A 16899-nucleotide genomic window follows, 5' to 3' on the forward strand; every position below is an offset into this window, starting at 1 on the left:
CATTCCTCCATAGTCTATGTTTCAAACGCAGAAAAGTAAGAAAAAAATTCTATATATGATAACAAAATTATAATTGAAAAAACAACAATAATAATGATTTTATTTATAATAATGTTATCTGCGTACTAAAACAGTATATGTAATTTGGCATTTTCCCAAAATACGAACATTTGTGTTGTTTCCAAATTTTGTCGAATATTTCAGAAATTTAGCTGGAAGAAAATAATTCATTTTTTCTACACATGTGATTTCTACCTTCATTATCTTACTCTAATACCATATTAGAAGAAATGAAAAATAGAAAAGAAAGCAATGGTCCTTTCTCAAGCACACTCTTATAGACGTACAAAAATATGAACACGACCAAGAATGCAGGGGCAAAACAGAAAACAATATTTCCAAAATCTTCAAAACATTTATCAGTGTGACCACTTTCATTGAATACCCTTTTTTATTCTTAAATCAAAGTTTAAGGAAACGTTCCAGAGAAGTTGTATGACCTATATAGCAACAAAGGACGGCCAAAATCCAAAACATGTTTTTTACTGTGAAAGAGGGCGACCAATATAAGAAGGCACAAAAAACGGGGAAAACAAATCCTTCAGCATCTATTTATTTACGTAACAAAAGGCTAAAATGCTGGTCCCTTCCAGATCTTCAAATGTTTGTCATGACTAGTTGAAGCCAGCAAGCCATTAGCATTTGATATTGCCAAGGAAGATACAAGCTTTTCGTGTGCAGGCATGGTCAATGTCTTGTTCTCACCGAAGTCCCACACATCAATAGTCTGCAATTACCGTGATTCCACATACAAAAGTTACAAGTAAAAAAGAAAGGATGATAATTAACATGTTTTATTCTGATACTATGATTGCTTACAATACAGAAGACAACTTACCTTGTGGCAGCCAATGACCAACCAAGGATAGATGGGATGGAAAACACAGGTGTTGAATTTGTTCCCCGATGCAGCCAACTCGTGAATGCTTTCCCCTTTGCTGCCAATTCCAACATTCCATACTCTAACCATATCATCACTCAGAGAAGCCACATATTTTCCAGAAAAATCCCAGCACACAGAACGCACAACATCATTATGGCCCTAAAATGAAGCACCAGAACAAGATTCAAACATGTCCTCCCACCAAGTGAGAAAGTCAATTTCAACCATTAGATCTGATAACAAGTAAAATTAATGGATGACATTTTTTTATTGTTTTCTTTTTTCATTTTTATTTCTCTTTCCGTAATTACTCATCCTTCTTATTTCTTTTCCTTCCAGTATCACTACACCTTCAACATGCAGTAGAAATCACACAAGGCAAGGCAGAAAAGTATGAAAGATATAAATGGTATCGAAGCAAAAAAAATTAATGCACTGATTTTATTCTATTCCGTCTGAGTCCACCCTTTTTCATGGAACCAAACCATTCTTTTAAGTCTAAATGCAGTTCAGTTTTATTCATAAAAATATATACCAAACAGATAAGAATGCAAGTCATGTTCTGTTTCATTCAAACAGGCCAATCAAACCAACAGCTACATAAATTACATAAAAATTCCAATTATTGACCATATTATTGTACTACAAAAGACAGGCAAAACTATATTTAACCAACAACTGTGTATTGAATTTCCTCTCATATAAGTATAAAAACTAAAGGCATTTCCTACAAACTGGGGTTGTTATACTAATTAATGATGCCATTATATTTTGTCAAATAAATCCTTCAGCAATATCATTTAACATTAAATCACTTTTAATGGTGTCACCTAATTTGAAGTCTTCCTTGGTGGATAAAAGCCAAAGGTAAAGAAAACAAGAGAAAAGCCACAGAGGGATATTCATAAAAGAGCAACCGTGAATGATCATTAAAAATTTACCCACTTTGTGCAGCTATCAATTTTGACTCATCAAAACCGTCCAAAAATTAAACGAACTTTCTTCCTACGTTTTGTCTTTCCTTCCTTTTTTCTAGAATACTACTGCTTCTTCTGGTCACCCTTTCAACGGCATACTATCTCATTTACAATGATGACATGTATGTCAACCAGAAATTAATGGCAGATTTGCATAGAAGAGTTTTTGCTGTTCAGCCACGTTAAATCTAGGTAAAAAATGTCACTCATTGATCTGCTTAAAGTTTTACTTACAGAACAAAATAATCCGACAGAGAGAGATTGTATATGTGAATAAAGAGTTGCTATCAATAGTTATCAAAATGTTACAGCGTGTGTTCACGGTTAATACAAACTTGAGCAGTATACTAGAAATTAAAATGTAAGACATACAAGTAAATACAAAATTCACAGCAAACCTGTAATTTAAGTCTGCAACCCAGGGTTTCTACATCAAAAATGGATACAACATCATCAACCGCAGCTGCAAGAAGCCTTCCCAAACAAGGTTGAAATCTCATTTGAGTTGCACCACCCTGATAAAAAACTGGACAATAAAGTTATTGAGTAAATTACAATCATGCCCCCCTGGTTCTCTCAAACTACACATACACCCCAAATTTTTTCATCATAAGAATGACCTCCCTTAAGAGGGTGCATTTGTGATGTTAAAAAGGGGTGCATGTGTAATATTCTTAAAACTCAAGGGGGTGCATGTGTAATATAAAAAGGGAGAACAATGTAATGTTTTCAAAACAATGGGAAGATTTATATAGAATTTTTAAAAAATTAAGATGTCAGTTTAGTTTGAGAAAACTTCGATAGTGTTAGTGTAATTTAATCAAAGTTATTCTCAACCAAATTGCAAGAATACAATGGGAATCGAGACGCGCTTCACAATTCATGTTAGATTTCGTACCTTGAAAACCCCAGTACAACTACCATTTTTAATGCTCCAGTATCTTATCTCACTATTGTCACATGAGCAAATAAGGTCATCTTTGCTAGGGTGAAAATCTAGCGACGTCACAGTCGAAGCATGTCCAGTGAATGTTCGAAGAGAATAACTTGGCTGCAAAAAATAATCAAAATTCCATCACATATCTGAGAAAAGAGAAGGGATCACCTAATTAAATAGCACCTAAACTCATAAGAAAAATCTTTGATGCACCCTTTAGACTAAAAAAATGGTAAAACGTAAGAATTACTTTTTTAAGCTAGTCAACTTTCAACTAATACTGGCGAAGTAAAATTCCCCCATCTAAGTTCCCATACAAGTAGGAGCCCAGAAAGAAGATTTAATAGAAAACAAATACATACAGGAAATGGCAAGGGACCAACTCTAACAATTTAATAGAAAACATGACACCTAATCCCCATCTTTGACCTATTTCCTCTACTTTTTATCATCTATGACCATAACCTAATTCTCAGATTGATCCAAACAAATTATCATATCAAATTCATTAATAATTATAGGCCATAGCATTTCATACACTGGAGGTTATTAAAGAAATAGAACGCTGATGGAAAAAATAGGGTGTAATGTGTTTAATTACAGTAAGACATCTAAGAAGTGAAATTAGACTAATGTTTTGTTTTAGATGTTAAGAAGTGAACTTTAAACTTATCTCAAACTCACAAATCAACTTGTAAGGTAAAATTTACATTTATTTATGTACTGTAAATTGATTTTATCTTTAGTCAATGTGAGACTTCTAACAATGAAAAATGAAAGAGAAAAGAAAACACACAACAAACATGAATTTTGTTTTATTTGGTTGAAGAGAAAATTGTCTTACATTATCAATATCCCAAACCCTAACAGTTTTGTCTGCTGAGGATGTAGCAACACGAAGCATGCTTGGGCAAAATCGAACATCAGTTATCCATTCACTGTGCTCTTCAAGAGTAGATTTCTGGTTAAACAATTCGGTGCACCACAGAGAAACCTGAACCAGACAAAGCAGAAAAATGATTTCATCAATGTTATTACCTGGCTGGTTCAAATAAAAACAAAAGCTTCTCCCTACAACCACCAAATGCAACAATTCTATTGAAATGGAGATCATTTCATAGTTAAGTCAGATCAATCTAGCACTTACCTTGTTATCATGGCCACCAGTAGCAAGAAGTTTTCCATCTGAGGAGAAGTGACAACACTCAACTTTATGTGAACCTGCCATTATATGCTTGATCTCCTTGAAAATTAATCCTAGTGCACAATCAATCATTTGAATTTGAATTCTTAGGCTATTCTATACAGTCATATAAGAAAATTCAAACCACAAAGCATTTGTTCATCTATCAGATTTACCATACCTTTACCAACTTTTTCTCTGATGTCATTGTCATCAGGAGATACGGATGGCTCAATATTGTCACCCAAACATCCATCACCCACAAGATGATCCATATCATCCTGCAAAAGGGTGATTCATCAAGAGATAAGAATGTCTCAATATTGCCATTTAGACTGTGTCTAGATATTTCTATGCTTACAGCCTTACGATACAACTGGTACTGAGAATTAACAGAATTTATACAAAGATAACACGTTAAGAGAGCAAAAATGTGATTTTGTATTGATTACCAAGAATTTGAGAGTCTCAGCACTCTCCCAAAATGAGTTTCCAAAAAACCCCTTACTACAGAGTAAACTAAATTGCTATTTATACACTATGACTGCCTAACTAACTGACTTGTAGGTCGGTTGGATTTGTTCTGCTCTTATTTCTTCTAGAGTACACTTAAGTAATAAGCATTGTATTCCTAACCGTACGCTTCCCCCTCCTAAAAGATCCACCATGTTCTCATGCCGAAAATGATGAAGGCTTGTTGTAGAGTAGATGCTGCCTTCGGGCTATCTTCACAAGGAGGGAGGTTGTACCACCAGATAAATCATTTGCTGCTGCTTGTCTGATCCAACACATTTGCGGGTTGAACCTGGAGCTATCACCAGCCAAGGTTATGGGTAGAGGTTGAACAAGCTGTGGTGAGCTGAAGGCTTCTTCAAAGAGAGAGATATGAAATATTGGATAAATCCTGCAATCCTCTAGTAAATTCAGCTTATAGGCTACCTAACCAACTCTATTCAAAATTTGAAAAGGACCATAAAATCGAGGACAGCTTTTGGTGAGGATTTTCAGCCAGCATGCTTGCAGGAATGACTGTCCCTTTCAACAAGGGTATATGTCATCCATACAATGCCTTGAAAGGTGTCATTGCACTGGATGCAGTGTTGAACAAAAACCTTATTAACTTGACATCTGATCAAGCCTTTGGTTTAGTTCCTGCAGTACACCATCAATAGGTCTCTAAGCATCAATTAACCACTTCAGCCTGGCCATTTGTTTGTAGATGGTATACAAAACTACACTTCAAAAGTGTTCCTGCTCTCTCTTGAAGAGTTGTCTCCAAAATTGGCTCATAAATCCCGATCTTATACAATAGTTAAGGGAAATCTGTGTAAATGAACTCCTCATTTAATATAAGTGGCAGCAACTTCAGCTGCAATAAAAGGGTGGCTGAGGGAAACAAAACGAGTGTATTTAGTAAGCCTATCCACCACTACCAAAATAGAGCCCTTTCCCTTAGCTCTAGGCAGGCCCCCAATGAAATCCATTGAAATATCTTACCATAGTTGTGTGGCAAAGGTTGTAATAAACCAGCAGGAGACAGCTTTATGCTAGTTACCTTGGCAGGCCTTGTTAGAATTATTGGTTAGTGTGTGTGAGTTGTGTGTATGAGCTTAATGGTAGAATAATTACTAAGTCTACCTATGTTAGTGTAGTTAGTAGGACTAAAGTACGGAGTAGTGTGTTAAGTTATCTCTAATGATTGTACCTAACAGTTTAGGACAGTTCCTTGACCTTCCATCTCCTTATTGTATCAACTCTTTATCAATATAAATAGTAGAACATGAGAAGGGTCCATTAAACCCTTTAGAAATATATTTCTCTATTTTAATCTCAACATGGTATCAAAGCAGGTTCTCTGATTCTCTATTGCCTGCCTAAATTGTTTGTCGGCGGCCGACCATTATGGCCGCTAACGGCCCCCTAAAAGTTTAGTCTTTTAGCCTGTGTTTCTAAGACTTATGTCTTTCTCAGCTAGAAGGTGAGGCTTCTACTGCCTAACTTAGCCTTTCTCCAATATCACCAACACTTTGTTTCCTAACAGCTAAAGAAGGTCTTCTCCCAGACTTTGACTCAGTAAAATTAGAATGAGTCCTCTAATGCCCAAACATTGCCATTCTCATTGGCTTCCATTCCTCTGTACCCAGAATCAACAAGACCAAAAGTCTTCTGGGAACCCTAGAAAGGAAACTGCCTCCACTGAACCAACTGTCGCCAGCCACGACCCAATCGGTCTCCGCTGCCAACCATCGCCGGCCACGTCCGCCGCCAGCAACCACCGTCCACCGCCGGCCACCATCACTGTTTCGTCCGGAGACCACTGGATCTGGTTCGTCTCGTCACGCGACGACCACCCCCACCAGCGCCGGAGTCTAATTCTCCTCCACGCGCCGCTCCTTTGTGCACCGCGAACAGGCGCGTGAAGTTCATGCGCCGCCCTCTGCTCGTCAGAAAGTCACCACGACACCTCCATAGCTGTCGCCCGGGCCTCCTCTCTCTGTTCTAACCCTCCATAGCAGCCATTGTTGTCTTCTCGCCGCAAGCTTCCGCATCATCGGACCTCTCGTTTCTGTGTTCTGGTTTGGTGCGTCTGGTTATTGTATTCTGGCTTCTGTCACCATCAATGGGTTCTATTTCCCTTTCTTGTGCATAACTGATCGGTCCATCTTGCCGTTGTCTCCAACGCTTGTGTCGCCGATGTACTGTCGCCTAGATTCGCACCCATATCACAATATCCGCACCATGCTTCCGCTGCGGGTCGACGACGATCTAGCTCTACCGTAGGGAAGAGAGGAACCAAACCAACTCTTTGGGTTTCACCTCTCAGTTCCACTTTGCCATATTCTCTTTTTTTTTTTTTTTTGTTCTCCAGTAAGGAAACTCATATTGCAAACTCTCTCATGTGCCAATCTTGGTCTCGCATGAGGCTTCTAATATTGAAACCCCAAATCTTATAAAGCAACCAGTATTGTTGTTGTGTAGCCTCTCCTGAAGGGCTTTCTGCCATGGGTTTCTTCTTCTTATTCGGACTTGTTCTCAAGAAACCGAACCAGGGTACTGTTGTTCTCAACAATGACGTTATGAGTATCCCAACAAACCTCTCTCAACGCTACTGCTATTGCTTCACCTCCTTCTTGTATAGTTGTCACTTTCTTCTTGGGTTCAAAGTTTAACCCATACTTCTTGTGATACAGTACTAAGTATCACCTGTTGGGAGTTGTCCAGCAAAGGACTTTGGACCTCCAACCTATATTTGGCCTTTTGATGCCATTAGTCCCAATCTTTGGTGTTTTCATGTGAAAAGCTCTTTGCACCGCATATGCCTTGTTGTAACAGCTCATTTGGAGTTGTTCTTTGAGACCACCCATTGAATTGAATCTTTCGAAGTTATGGGTTTCAGATTTGTCCAAACCCTCATACAGATTGGTTCTCACCAGTTCTTCCACCTTCACGATCATGTCGTTTAGTCGTGAGGGGGAGAAAGTTTAAGCCGCTGCAGGATAGTGTAGTCCTTGCAGGCTTGTTGCTGTTAAGCCTATGCAGAATAGTTATTTCCTGCAGATTTATTGCTGATCAGGACAGTTAAGTCCTTGCAGATTTGTTGTTTGTTGCTGCAAGACGTCAATCTCTTTTGTCGACTTCATTTATGTGTGTTTACCCAAAGCAATTGTGATGCTTCCAATTCCAGTCAACAATTTCACTGTTTCCATCGTTCATAGTGAGGGGAAGTATGGTTCCAAGACACTGCAAGCCAAATATGGCAATTCAAGTCACATAAGTATGGTTGTCCATGTAGTTTTGTAGCTTTCAGCCACTACAGGCCCCATCACCCATCCATCTCAGAGATGGGGAGTTCAAGCCACATAAGTATGGTTGTCCCTGTAGTTTTGTAGCTTTCAGCCACTACAGGCCCCATCACCCATCCATCTCAAAGATGGGGATTCAGTCCTTGCAGTTTGTCATTGTCCACCACTGCTCTCTGTCATCCACTTTTGAAGTTTCATAAGTTGTTGTTAGTTGTTCATTGACATGTGATAACACATCTGTTTGCCTCACACTCTTGAAGACAAATCATCTAGTTCAAAATTGAGTTTATCTATTCCAAGCTTGGTTCATATAATTTGTATGCTCCAGCTTGAGAGGAAGTGTTAGAATTATTGGTTAGTGTGTGTGAGCTGTGTGTATGAGCTTAATGGTAGAATAATTACTAAGTCTACCTATATTAGTGTAGTCAGTAAGACTAAAGTAGGGAGTAATGTGTTGGTTATCTCTAATGATTGTACCTAGCAGTCTAGGACAGTTCCTTGACCTTCCATCTCCCTATTGTATCAACTCTTTATCAATATAAATCGTAGAACATGAGAAAGGCCCATTAAACCCTTTAGAAATATATTTCTCTATTTTAATGTCAACAGACCTCACAACTGCTACCATACTTTTTTATTTATTTTCTCATTACTTCCCATTACACAACTGAGGATATCCTCTTGAAGATTCTGAAGAAACCAGAATGCCCACCACATGGAAAAATATGAAATTGTGCTAGCAGAGAGGGGACGTGGACAAATAGCTTGGACAAAACTAATTTCCCCTGAACAAATAACCGTCCTCCTTTTAACACAAAAATCCACATATGAATCCAGGTTTGCAATCATATCTTGCATAACAGCTCTGAAATTTTCAGCTAGTTGAACCTCCTTATCCCACTCTTCCCAATCATCAAACTATAACCAACTAATCATTTTCCTGAAGAGTGCATTTACGACCACGATATATTTTCTGCTTCTATACTTAATGTTAAAATCATACCCCATTAATTTGTTGGCCCATCCGAGCTAGTCATCTGTCAACAGCCTATGATCTTGCAAAATGCGTTATTTAGTCAGTCTAGTCCCACCATTTCACATCATTTTGGTTACTACCATGTTCTTTTATTTTACCACAAATGCTTTATTTATGGATCCAACTAATGATTTTGGTACATATAGCACAACTTCTGCACGCACATCTTCCCTGAGGCCAATTCAAGAACACATCTTGCCACATACTTTTCAAAATGATCAACAAAATTAGCCACTTCCACCTTGTTTTAGCCCTAACAGCACTGCAAAAGGGGAATTTGCGAAACTGGTTGAAACCTGTCCACAGTGGCAGTCTTGAAAACCATCTAAATTGATCTTGGTTGCAAGATTCCCACCAAAGGAACCAACTAAGTGCTCCTGCTTAAAAGAAACCAGTACTGCTTCCATCTTACTGTTCTCTAAGGCTCCTGTAATTGGGAAGTACCTCCCCACTAAATGAAGGTATATCTGACTGTTTCCAGCAATCGTGCAATGCCAGGCAAACCCACTCTGCTTATGACTCGATCCTATCACCTCTAGTTGTTCTTCAAGCCTCATAACCTTCCCCACACTTGATTATCTATCTTCTGCGCCATTTTTCTCTATAATTTCCAACTCAAATTCCAACATTTTCTCTATAACTTCCATTCTTCCGTCCATTTTCTTCTTAGCCATTGAAGTCCTCTATTTTCCTCACTTGCGTTAATTCTTGATACTCACAACTCTGAGATCAAAGCTCGGATACCATTTGATACAACCAGTACCAAGAATTAAAAGAATTTGCACCACAACACACAAAGGTAGAGATAGAGACTGTTAGGGACTAGAAAGTGTATGAGAGAAGGAGGTATAGGAAAGAGAGAGAAGGAGACCGAACGGTAGAAAGGAGTGAGGCAGAAGGGGACTGAACGGTAGAAAGGAGAGATAGGAGTGAGAGAGAAGGGGACCGAGCGGTAAAAGGTGGGGAGCAAGCTGGCCAAACGGTGAACAACAGGGAGCGACCAAGCCAAATGATGGAAGGCGGGGAGTGAACTGGCCGAGCGGCAGAAGACAAGGAGCAACTAAACCGAACGGTTGGAAACAACGAAGAAGCATCCTAACTGCCACACCGGTTAGGATGGGTGGGAAACTAATTAGAGTAATAAGGAGAGAGGATATTCAGCAAGGGATAATTAGAGTAAACTAGGCCATATCTTAGTAGAATATTTGATATAAGTTAATTATAGTAAATATATTTCGTATATGATAGTTATAGCAATTAGGGTTATTTTCTAAGACAATATTCAGTACATTTGGACAAGAAATAATTAGTATAAATAAAGAAAGAGTCTAAGGTTAAAGGTATGCTTTTGATTTGTGAATTTTGTAAGAGAAGTTATGCTCTCAAATAACTAACGGAAATCCTGCTCCTAGTTATTGTTTGTCCCTTTGATTCAGTTATTTGCATTCAATAAAAGAGGTTTTATTCAGCAACTTTCTATTGTTCTTTACCTGTGAGACCGTGTGAGGAAGCATTTCTGTTACGTTCCCTACTTGGATACGTAACGGAGACCGAAAAAGGTGAACACAGAATTTGTATTGATTACTGAGAATGTAAGACTCTCCGCTCTCCCCCAAAATGAGTTTCCAAAAATACCCTTATTACAGTAATAACATTGCTATTTATACACTATAGCTGCCTACCTAACTGACTGTGGGTCAGTTGGGTCTGTTTTGCTCTTATGTCTTTAGTAATAGGCCTTGTGTCCACTATAGTAAAGGAATGCCAATCTCAAAGATGACCAATACCCAGTGGTACTGATTTATTTGCACTTATCTTCCCATGTTCTATTTATTGAGGGGTAAGACACATGCAAACATTTAAAAATAAATATTTTTAGTCCAGTTAGTACAGTAAATAAAAAGAATTTTTCATGTGACAGAGAGAAACAATAGTTTAGTTATCAACAAAACAAGGTGCAGTATTAGGATACCACAAACAAGTTTTGAAAGATGTTTATCTCAAATCGGGCAAAGGATATATTCAGTTATCCTAAAAAAAAAAAGAATGAAGAGTCTCTGACCAATTGATTTTGTGATGACTTAGAGGAAGGAGCATTCTGTTGCAGAGTTGACGCTGTTATCATCTCTCCAGGTGTTTGTGTAGATGGTGTTGAAGGTGAACTGGCAGGTGGTCCAGTGGTGTTTGCAGTTCCAGAGCTATTACCAGGACCTGAAGACAATGCTGCCTTTCGCTTTCGCACTAGTTTACCTTTTGGAGCCTTAAATACAAACAAGCTGATTAAAATACATAGATATGCACTGAAGCTCATAAATACTGTAGAAATGTAGTAGATTTAAACCTGATCGTTTCCTTGTAAGGAATTGGACACATTTCCCTCCATAGTCATGCTTCCAGGACCAAGACCAATTTTTTCTTGCTGCTGCTGGAGATTCTCAGACGGTTGGCCAGGAAGATGATGTTGAGAATATTGTTGAAGCTGCTGGCTACTATTTTGAATTTGTTGCTGTGAAAGACAATTTAATATATACAAATTGTCGCAAATAATTTGGTAAATGCCAAGGCAGCAATTTATTGAATTATTAATGTGGATTAAGTGTCCAGATGATACCTTAAAGAACACATCTGAGTCTGGATGGGGCAACATTGGGGAACCAACTTGTGAAGGTGATCCATTACTGGGAACCAAATCATCTACGGAATTTGACTGGCCATCTTTCACAAGACTCATATTTCGATCATTAAAAAGCATATCAAGTCTTCTTCTCTCCATATCAATGACAGAAGGTGAAATCAAATTTTGTTGTGCCTGAAGCATAAGTTTTTGCCGTAGAGAAAATTGGTTTAAGGATTGTGCAGAGTGCATCAAACTATTATGCTGGAGAATGCCAGAACGAAGCTCATCTAGCCCCTAAAACAATTACAACTAAATCATATATAGGATTGATATATGGTGATATACAGTAGAAAGAACATTGATGCACCTAAATTACCAAAAATATCAATGTCACTAGCTATCTTGGCAATTTTATTTTACAAGTACATCTCATGTTATAAGTTAAAACTTCAATAGAGGCCAATAGTAAAGTTATACCCAAACCAGCTAAAAAAGATTACCTTAACAGCACATACTATTTCCTATTTATATTCAGATTTATGGTTTGAAATTTTAAAGTGACAAATCAATGATCCAAGAAAGATGGATTCAGTAAACCAAACATATAGCCAGAATCGTAATTTTAATTTTGTTAGGGAGAATAAGGTCAATGTGACTCTTACTGCTAGAGGCCATCCTTTCAGAGTCAAAATGCTAGCACCTGGATTAGATCCTGAAATGACAATGATTATCATGAAAAGTCAAATGCAAATCATAAATTAACCCATTAAATTTACAATATAATCAAGAGATGTCATTATTGAAGGGCCTCTAAAGCAACTATGAGCCCTAGTAGGAAATGTTAAATGTTTCAAGATATCAAAGCTGACATATTTGTGTTGAGGTATCCACTCCAATAGCTTAAAGAACATAGAAATGTCTGCAAGACACTCAAGTGATTTGATGTTCATTAAAGAGAAAAGGAAGGCATTTTCATTGTAATGAGGAACATAAAAGCCATGCACCACATCTTATTCTTACATAATTATATTTATAATATTCTTTAACTTAGAAAATAACATCATGTCATTGGATAAGTAAAGTTCCTTGACGTCCATTTACTGTTACAATTTGTAAGGTTCAAGAACCATATGTGTGAAGATAAATGAATTTAACTTTGGACTCTATAACTTTCATATTTCATCATAATTTCTACTCTAGTAATAACCATTTATAAAAGAACTAACAATCAAAACACCACATCACTGAAAATATTAGGTTGCCAGGGGAAGGTCTACCAGTGAATGATTTTGTATCTCTGGCATGATGTACCAGACTCTTAGAATGTGTTTTGTTTTTTTAATTTTAACCATGCCACCAATAGCCAAAGGGTATAATTATCAAATTACGTTAGTGATAACAAGGAGGCAAATTTACAACATTGTTGGTTGACAAAAGAAAACTAGAGGCAGTTGAAGTAAATCACAGATCTGAAGCTATTAAGCTAATGCTTCAATTGCCTCAGCCATTCAAAAGCTTTGTATCATGAACAAATTTCTGACATTTGACAAAAAGCTTTCAACAAATACGAGAAACAAATAAAAGTATTCAAAGTAAAGTACTTTATTTCATTCTTTTATTCTATAATAGCGATGCATCCATACCCAATAAGAATAAAATATTTTGGATTTCTTTAGCATCCAAACACAATTGATATCCTCATGAAAGAAACGTTACAAGTAAACTCTTAGCGGGCATAGATATTATGTACAATGATCTATAGTAAACAGGAATACATTTAAATATTCCTTATTGAACTTAATTACAAAGTCAATTCTCTATTGAACTTACCAAGTATATATTTAAAAACAAACAAGTGAATGAGATATGAGTGAGTTTTAGTTGTAATTTGTTACTTCATTATAGCTATCTTCTTCTGTTTTGTGTTTCTCAGTTACAGATGTCACTGTCAGGATTATTTGTTAGATGAGCTTCTGCAGTCCACAAATAATTGCTGTAAACAGAAGCTTGAGATCACTTGTAAACACTCGGATATTGAATAGACAGTTTTATTTTCTCTCCATTCTTTCTTATTTTCGAATAGTGAATGTAAATTTAAAGAAAACAAATCCGTACCAAGACAACCAATAAAGGATCCTTCTGAAATATCATCTTGAGACCCCTCCAATGCATTCATCTCACTCTTTACGTCCTGTTTAAGGACCCAAGACAAGTAAATACAAAAATATTATAAAGTTGGAATGAGTTTGTACACAAATCAATACAGTAAAGATGTTCATAATTACTTGCGTAGACCCTGGAAGCTTCTGGTTCAGATATGGAAGGTTCCCCGGTAAAATGCCAGGAGGAGAATTGAGCAATGTTTGCCTGCAAACAGAAATTTGACAACTAGCAAATTCAGCCCAAATTGAGATAATTAATCAATAATAGATGACATGAACAATGAATTTTCCCATCAAAGAAAATAATTGGTAGGTACCCTGAAGCCATTTCACCAGATGTCCCAGCCGCTTTCAACAATACTGAATGGTTTGGGTTTAAAAGCTTACCAACGTCATCAGCTACCTTTTGCTGCATGAGAAACAGCACAAACAATGTCATTCTAAACACATGAAAACAGTAGCCATTGTAATAATCCCAGACAGACTATATATACCTTAATGTTTGCATCTTCTAAAACATCTCTCTGACATGGAAGCTTCAACCTGTCATTGTATAACTTTGTTGCCATAGCATTAGGAGCTGTCTGGTTCTGCCTCATTAAAGGATCATTGCTAATAGGACAGCTAGCACTTCCCCTAATAAATTGATTTCCACCCCGGCGTTGCTGCAGCTCCTGAGCACGTCTTTGCATCAAGAGTTTCATTTGTGCTAGTTGATTCTGGTCTATATTCTGAAACTCTTGTTCTAATTGATTCTGCATTACTCGAGCTTTGATTTGTTGATTCTGTCATTTTCAAATTTAAATATTTATTATTTATCTACAATGCATATCAAACATATTGAAAGATGCGCTAACCAGAGATATTGAAACAAACATCTAGTTCTGATCCTGACAGTGCCACGATAACTTGAGATGAAAGATATCAGTATTAAGAATCTTAACCATCTTAATACCACAGAAAAAGGTATTGCAATCAAAATAATGGCTAGTAACAAGTGATAAATACCAAATCATGGCTGTTACACAATTACACTCGCATGCACATGCTCCATCAGAGTTATAAAAAAAACATATAGGCATGTCCACAAAAAGAAAGAATATCAACCACAGACAGGTACTTAACCTTGATTTCTATTCCAATACTAGAAGCAGGAAGATAAATAAAATAGTATATACTAAGTAGGATAACAAAGAATTAATCACAGGGAAGAGAACAAAGTAATTAAGTATATGAAATATACACACCTTACTGCAAGATGCTGCTGCTTCTGTGTGCTTCCGATTTGTCCTGGCAATATTTGTCCTGGAAATATATACGTCCCAGAAGACAGACCACCACTCAAAGAGAAAACCACAAGGTGCTTCTATAACTGGGGAATGTGGCCAAAAGTAAAGGTCAAATTCAACTTAGAACATTTAAAAAATACGGTCTCTTAAGAATGTTCAAATTATTATCTTACCAACAGGATCGGTTGAAACATTTGCTTCGGCCTTGAATACTCTTGCAGTGGCATGCAATTGCCTCTTCGTAAGATAATCGTGGATATATAAATCTAACCTGTTTCCCAACCCCCCAAAAATGATAGACACAGCTAATTAGAAATGTAGAACAAACTGTAATAAAATAATAAATGATGGCAATCAGAGACCCGCGCAGCAACCAAATTTTGTTATTGCAAGTAAAATATCTAGGCATACCCCTCCATGCAAAGAACAGTTGATAATTACATTGTCATCAACCTCGACATACTTAGGACTAAAAGAAACAGGTTAAAGACTACAAAAAAGGACGTATAAGATTGCATATGAACTACTTCAAACAGAAAAAAACCAAAGAAAAATAATGCTTGTGGTGAAATGCAGAATCAAATCAAAGGCACGACTCGAAACAGTGATAAAACGCAGATAATGCAAAAGGCTTGCAACCCAAGAAGTTGTGAACAGTAACAGGAGGGAGTGTAAGAAAACCCAAGAACTCAAACCAACATGATCAAATGAAAACCTAAACCCTAAAACATAAACAAAAAGGAAAAAAGGACACAGAAGTCACCAACAAAGAAGCTGAATGCATCAAAGAGGAAGAAGAAAAGAACAGTGAAATGGGTCCAAAAAAAACAAAGAAAAAATGTTCTGAAAGATTTTGATACATTTTATCAGCTTCCCAGTTGAAATCAGACATGGTTTGATCTTCAAAGAGTGGAAAGTTTTAATCTTGGTGATGCCCAGCGTAGAAGGCGTGCAGTGTGTGACTATGGTGACTGCCTCAGATAATATGTTTCCCGCTACACAGTATGCCAGACAGAGAGTGACAAAAAGTTCTTAGAATTTTCAGAAACGACTAATGTTAAAATAAAAAATTAATAAAGTTTTTATTCTTTTCCAAGATCCTGATTTTATCTCTCAATGTAAAAATTCTTTTAATTTTTCATATTGAAAAATAATAACTTAATGTCTCTTTATTTAAAAAAAAGGAAAAATAGTATTAAAATATTACTTTGATCTTTTACATTAATTTTTAAGACAAAAAAATGTATTTCTTTTAATTTAAGAGGTAAAAAATGTCATCTTAAACTGCCAAATGAATTGAAAGATTAAATCTGAATTTTCTTCAAATTTAAACTGGGAATATAATTATAATTAAGAATACAATTCAGTCATAAAAAGAATATAATAAAGAACTATTTTTTAATTTTCAATAGTTAAATAAAATGAGCAAATTTTTTTCTTTAAATAAACTAAAGCAACTGTTTATTATAAAATTCACTGTAAATTGTGATATGTGGTGAAATGATTAATAAGTTAATATATTAAAACTAAACTTTTGTTACTAAAACTTTCTTACTACTATAAAATGTGGTGTTAAGACAGTACTAACTAATTGTTACACATTTGCCTATGAATTTATTTTTTATAATAAAAATATTTTTTATTATATTAAATAAAGGAACAGATGTGATCAAAAAAGTCCTAATTATATATAGATGTGTATTACATGAATGAGATAACTTAGCATTTTTTTTCTACATGTGTTCTACACAGTAATATATAATGTTATCTTTTAAATTTTTAAATATATTTAGTCGTTTATTTATTTATTTGAAAAGTTATGTTTGGTAAGAGTAAGAAATCAGGTCAACGTCGTATCTGTTTTGGCCGGCTTCGTCAAAAACAGATATGTTAGACTCACTTACCATAAAAAAAAATATTATAAATTTCAATCTGTCTGTTTATAGGCTAAT

At 36.2% G+C, this 16899-nt stretch overlaps 1 protein-coding gene across 1 annotated transcript; it reads right to left on the bottom strand.

Annotated features, from left to right (window-relative positions):
* Positions 1–410: 410 nt before the first annotated feature.
* LOC106766428 (transcriptional corepressor LEUNIG) lies at positions 411–15898 on the bottom strand. The gene is made up of 18 exons (XM_022783671.1): positions 15808–15898; positions 15121–15218; positions 14906–15030; positions 14153–14443; positions 13976–14067; positions 13782–13863; positions 13612–13687; positions 12159–12208; positions 11491–11790; positions 11221–11385; positions 10942–11139; positions 4222–4321; positions 4005–4114; positions 3702–3851; positions 2819–2971; positions 2319–2435; positions 899–1102; positions 411–787 (listed from the first exon to the last, which is right to left on the bottom strand). The coding sequence occupies exons 1-18, from the start codon at positions 15837–15839 to the stop codon at positions 632–634; spliced, it is 2499 nt and encodes an 832-aa protein (XP_022639392.1). The 5' UTR covers positions 15840–15898; the 3' UTR covers positions 411–631.
* Positions 15899–16899: the final 1001 nt, after the last annotated feature.

This window comes from Vigna radiata, chromosome 7 (assembly GCF_000741045.1).
Source record: "Vigna radiata var. radiata cultivar VC1973A chromosome 7, Vradiata_ver6, whole genome shotgun sequence".
Lineage (NCBI taxonomy): Eukaryota > Viridiplantae > Streptophyta > Magnoliopsida > Fabales > Fabaceae > Vigna > Vigna radiata.

Coding starts and splice junctions, on each gene's coding strand:
- LOC106766428 (XM_022783671.1), bottom strand. CDS start 15,839: ATGTCTGATTTCAACTGGGAAGCTGATAAAAT. Junction 14,444..14,905: donor CAGCAGCATCTTGCAGTAAG/GTGTGTATATTT, acceptor TGAAAATGACAG/AATCAACAAATCAAAGCTCG. Junction 788..898: donor TGGTCATTGGCTGCCACAAG/GTAAGTTGTCTT, acceptor CGGTAATTGCAG/ACTATTGATGTGTGGGACTT.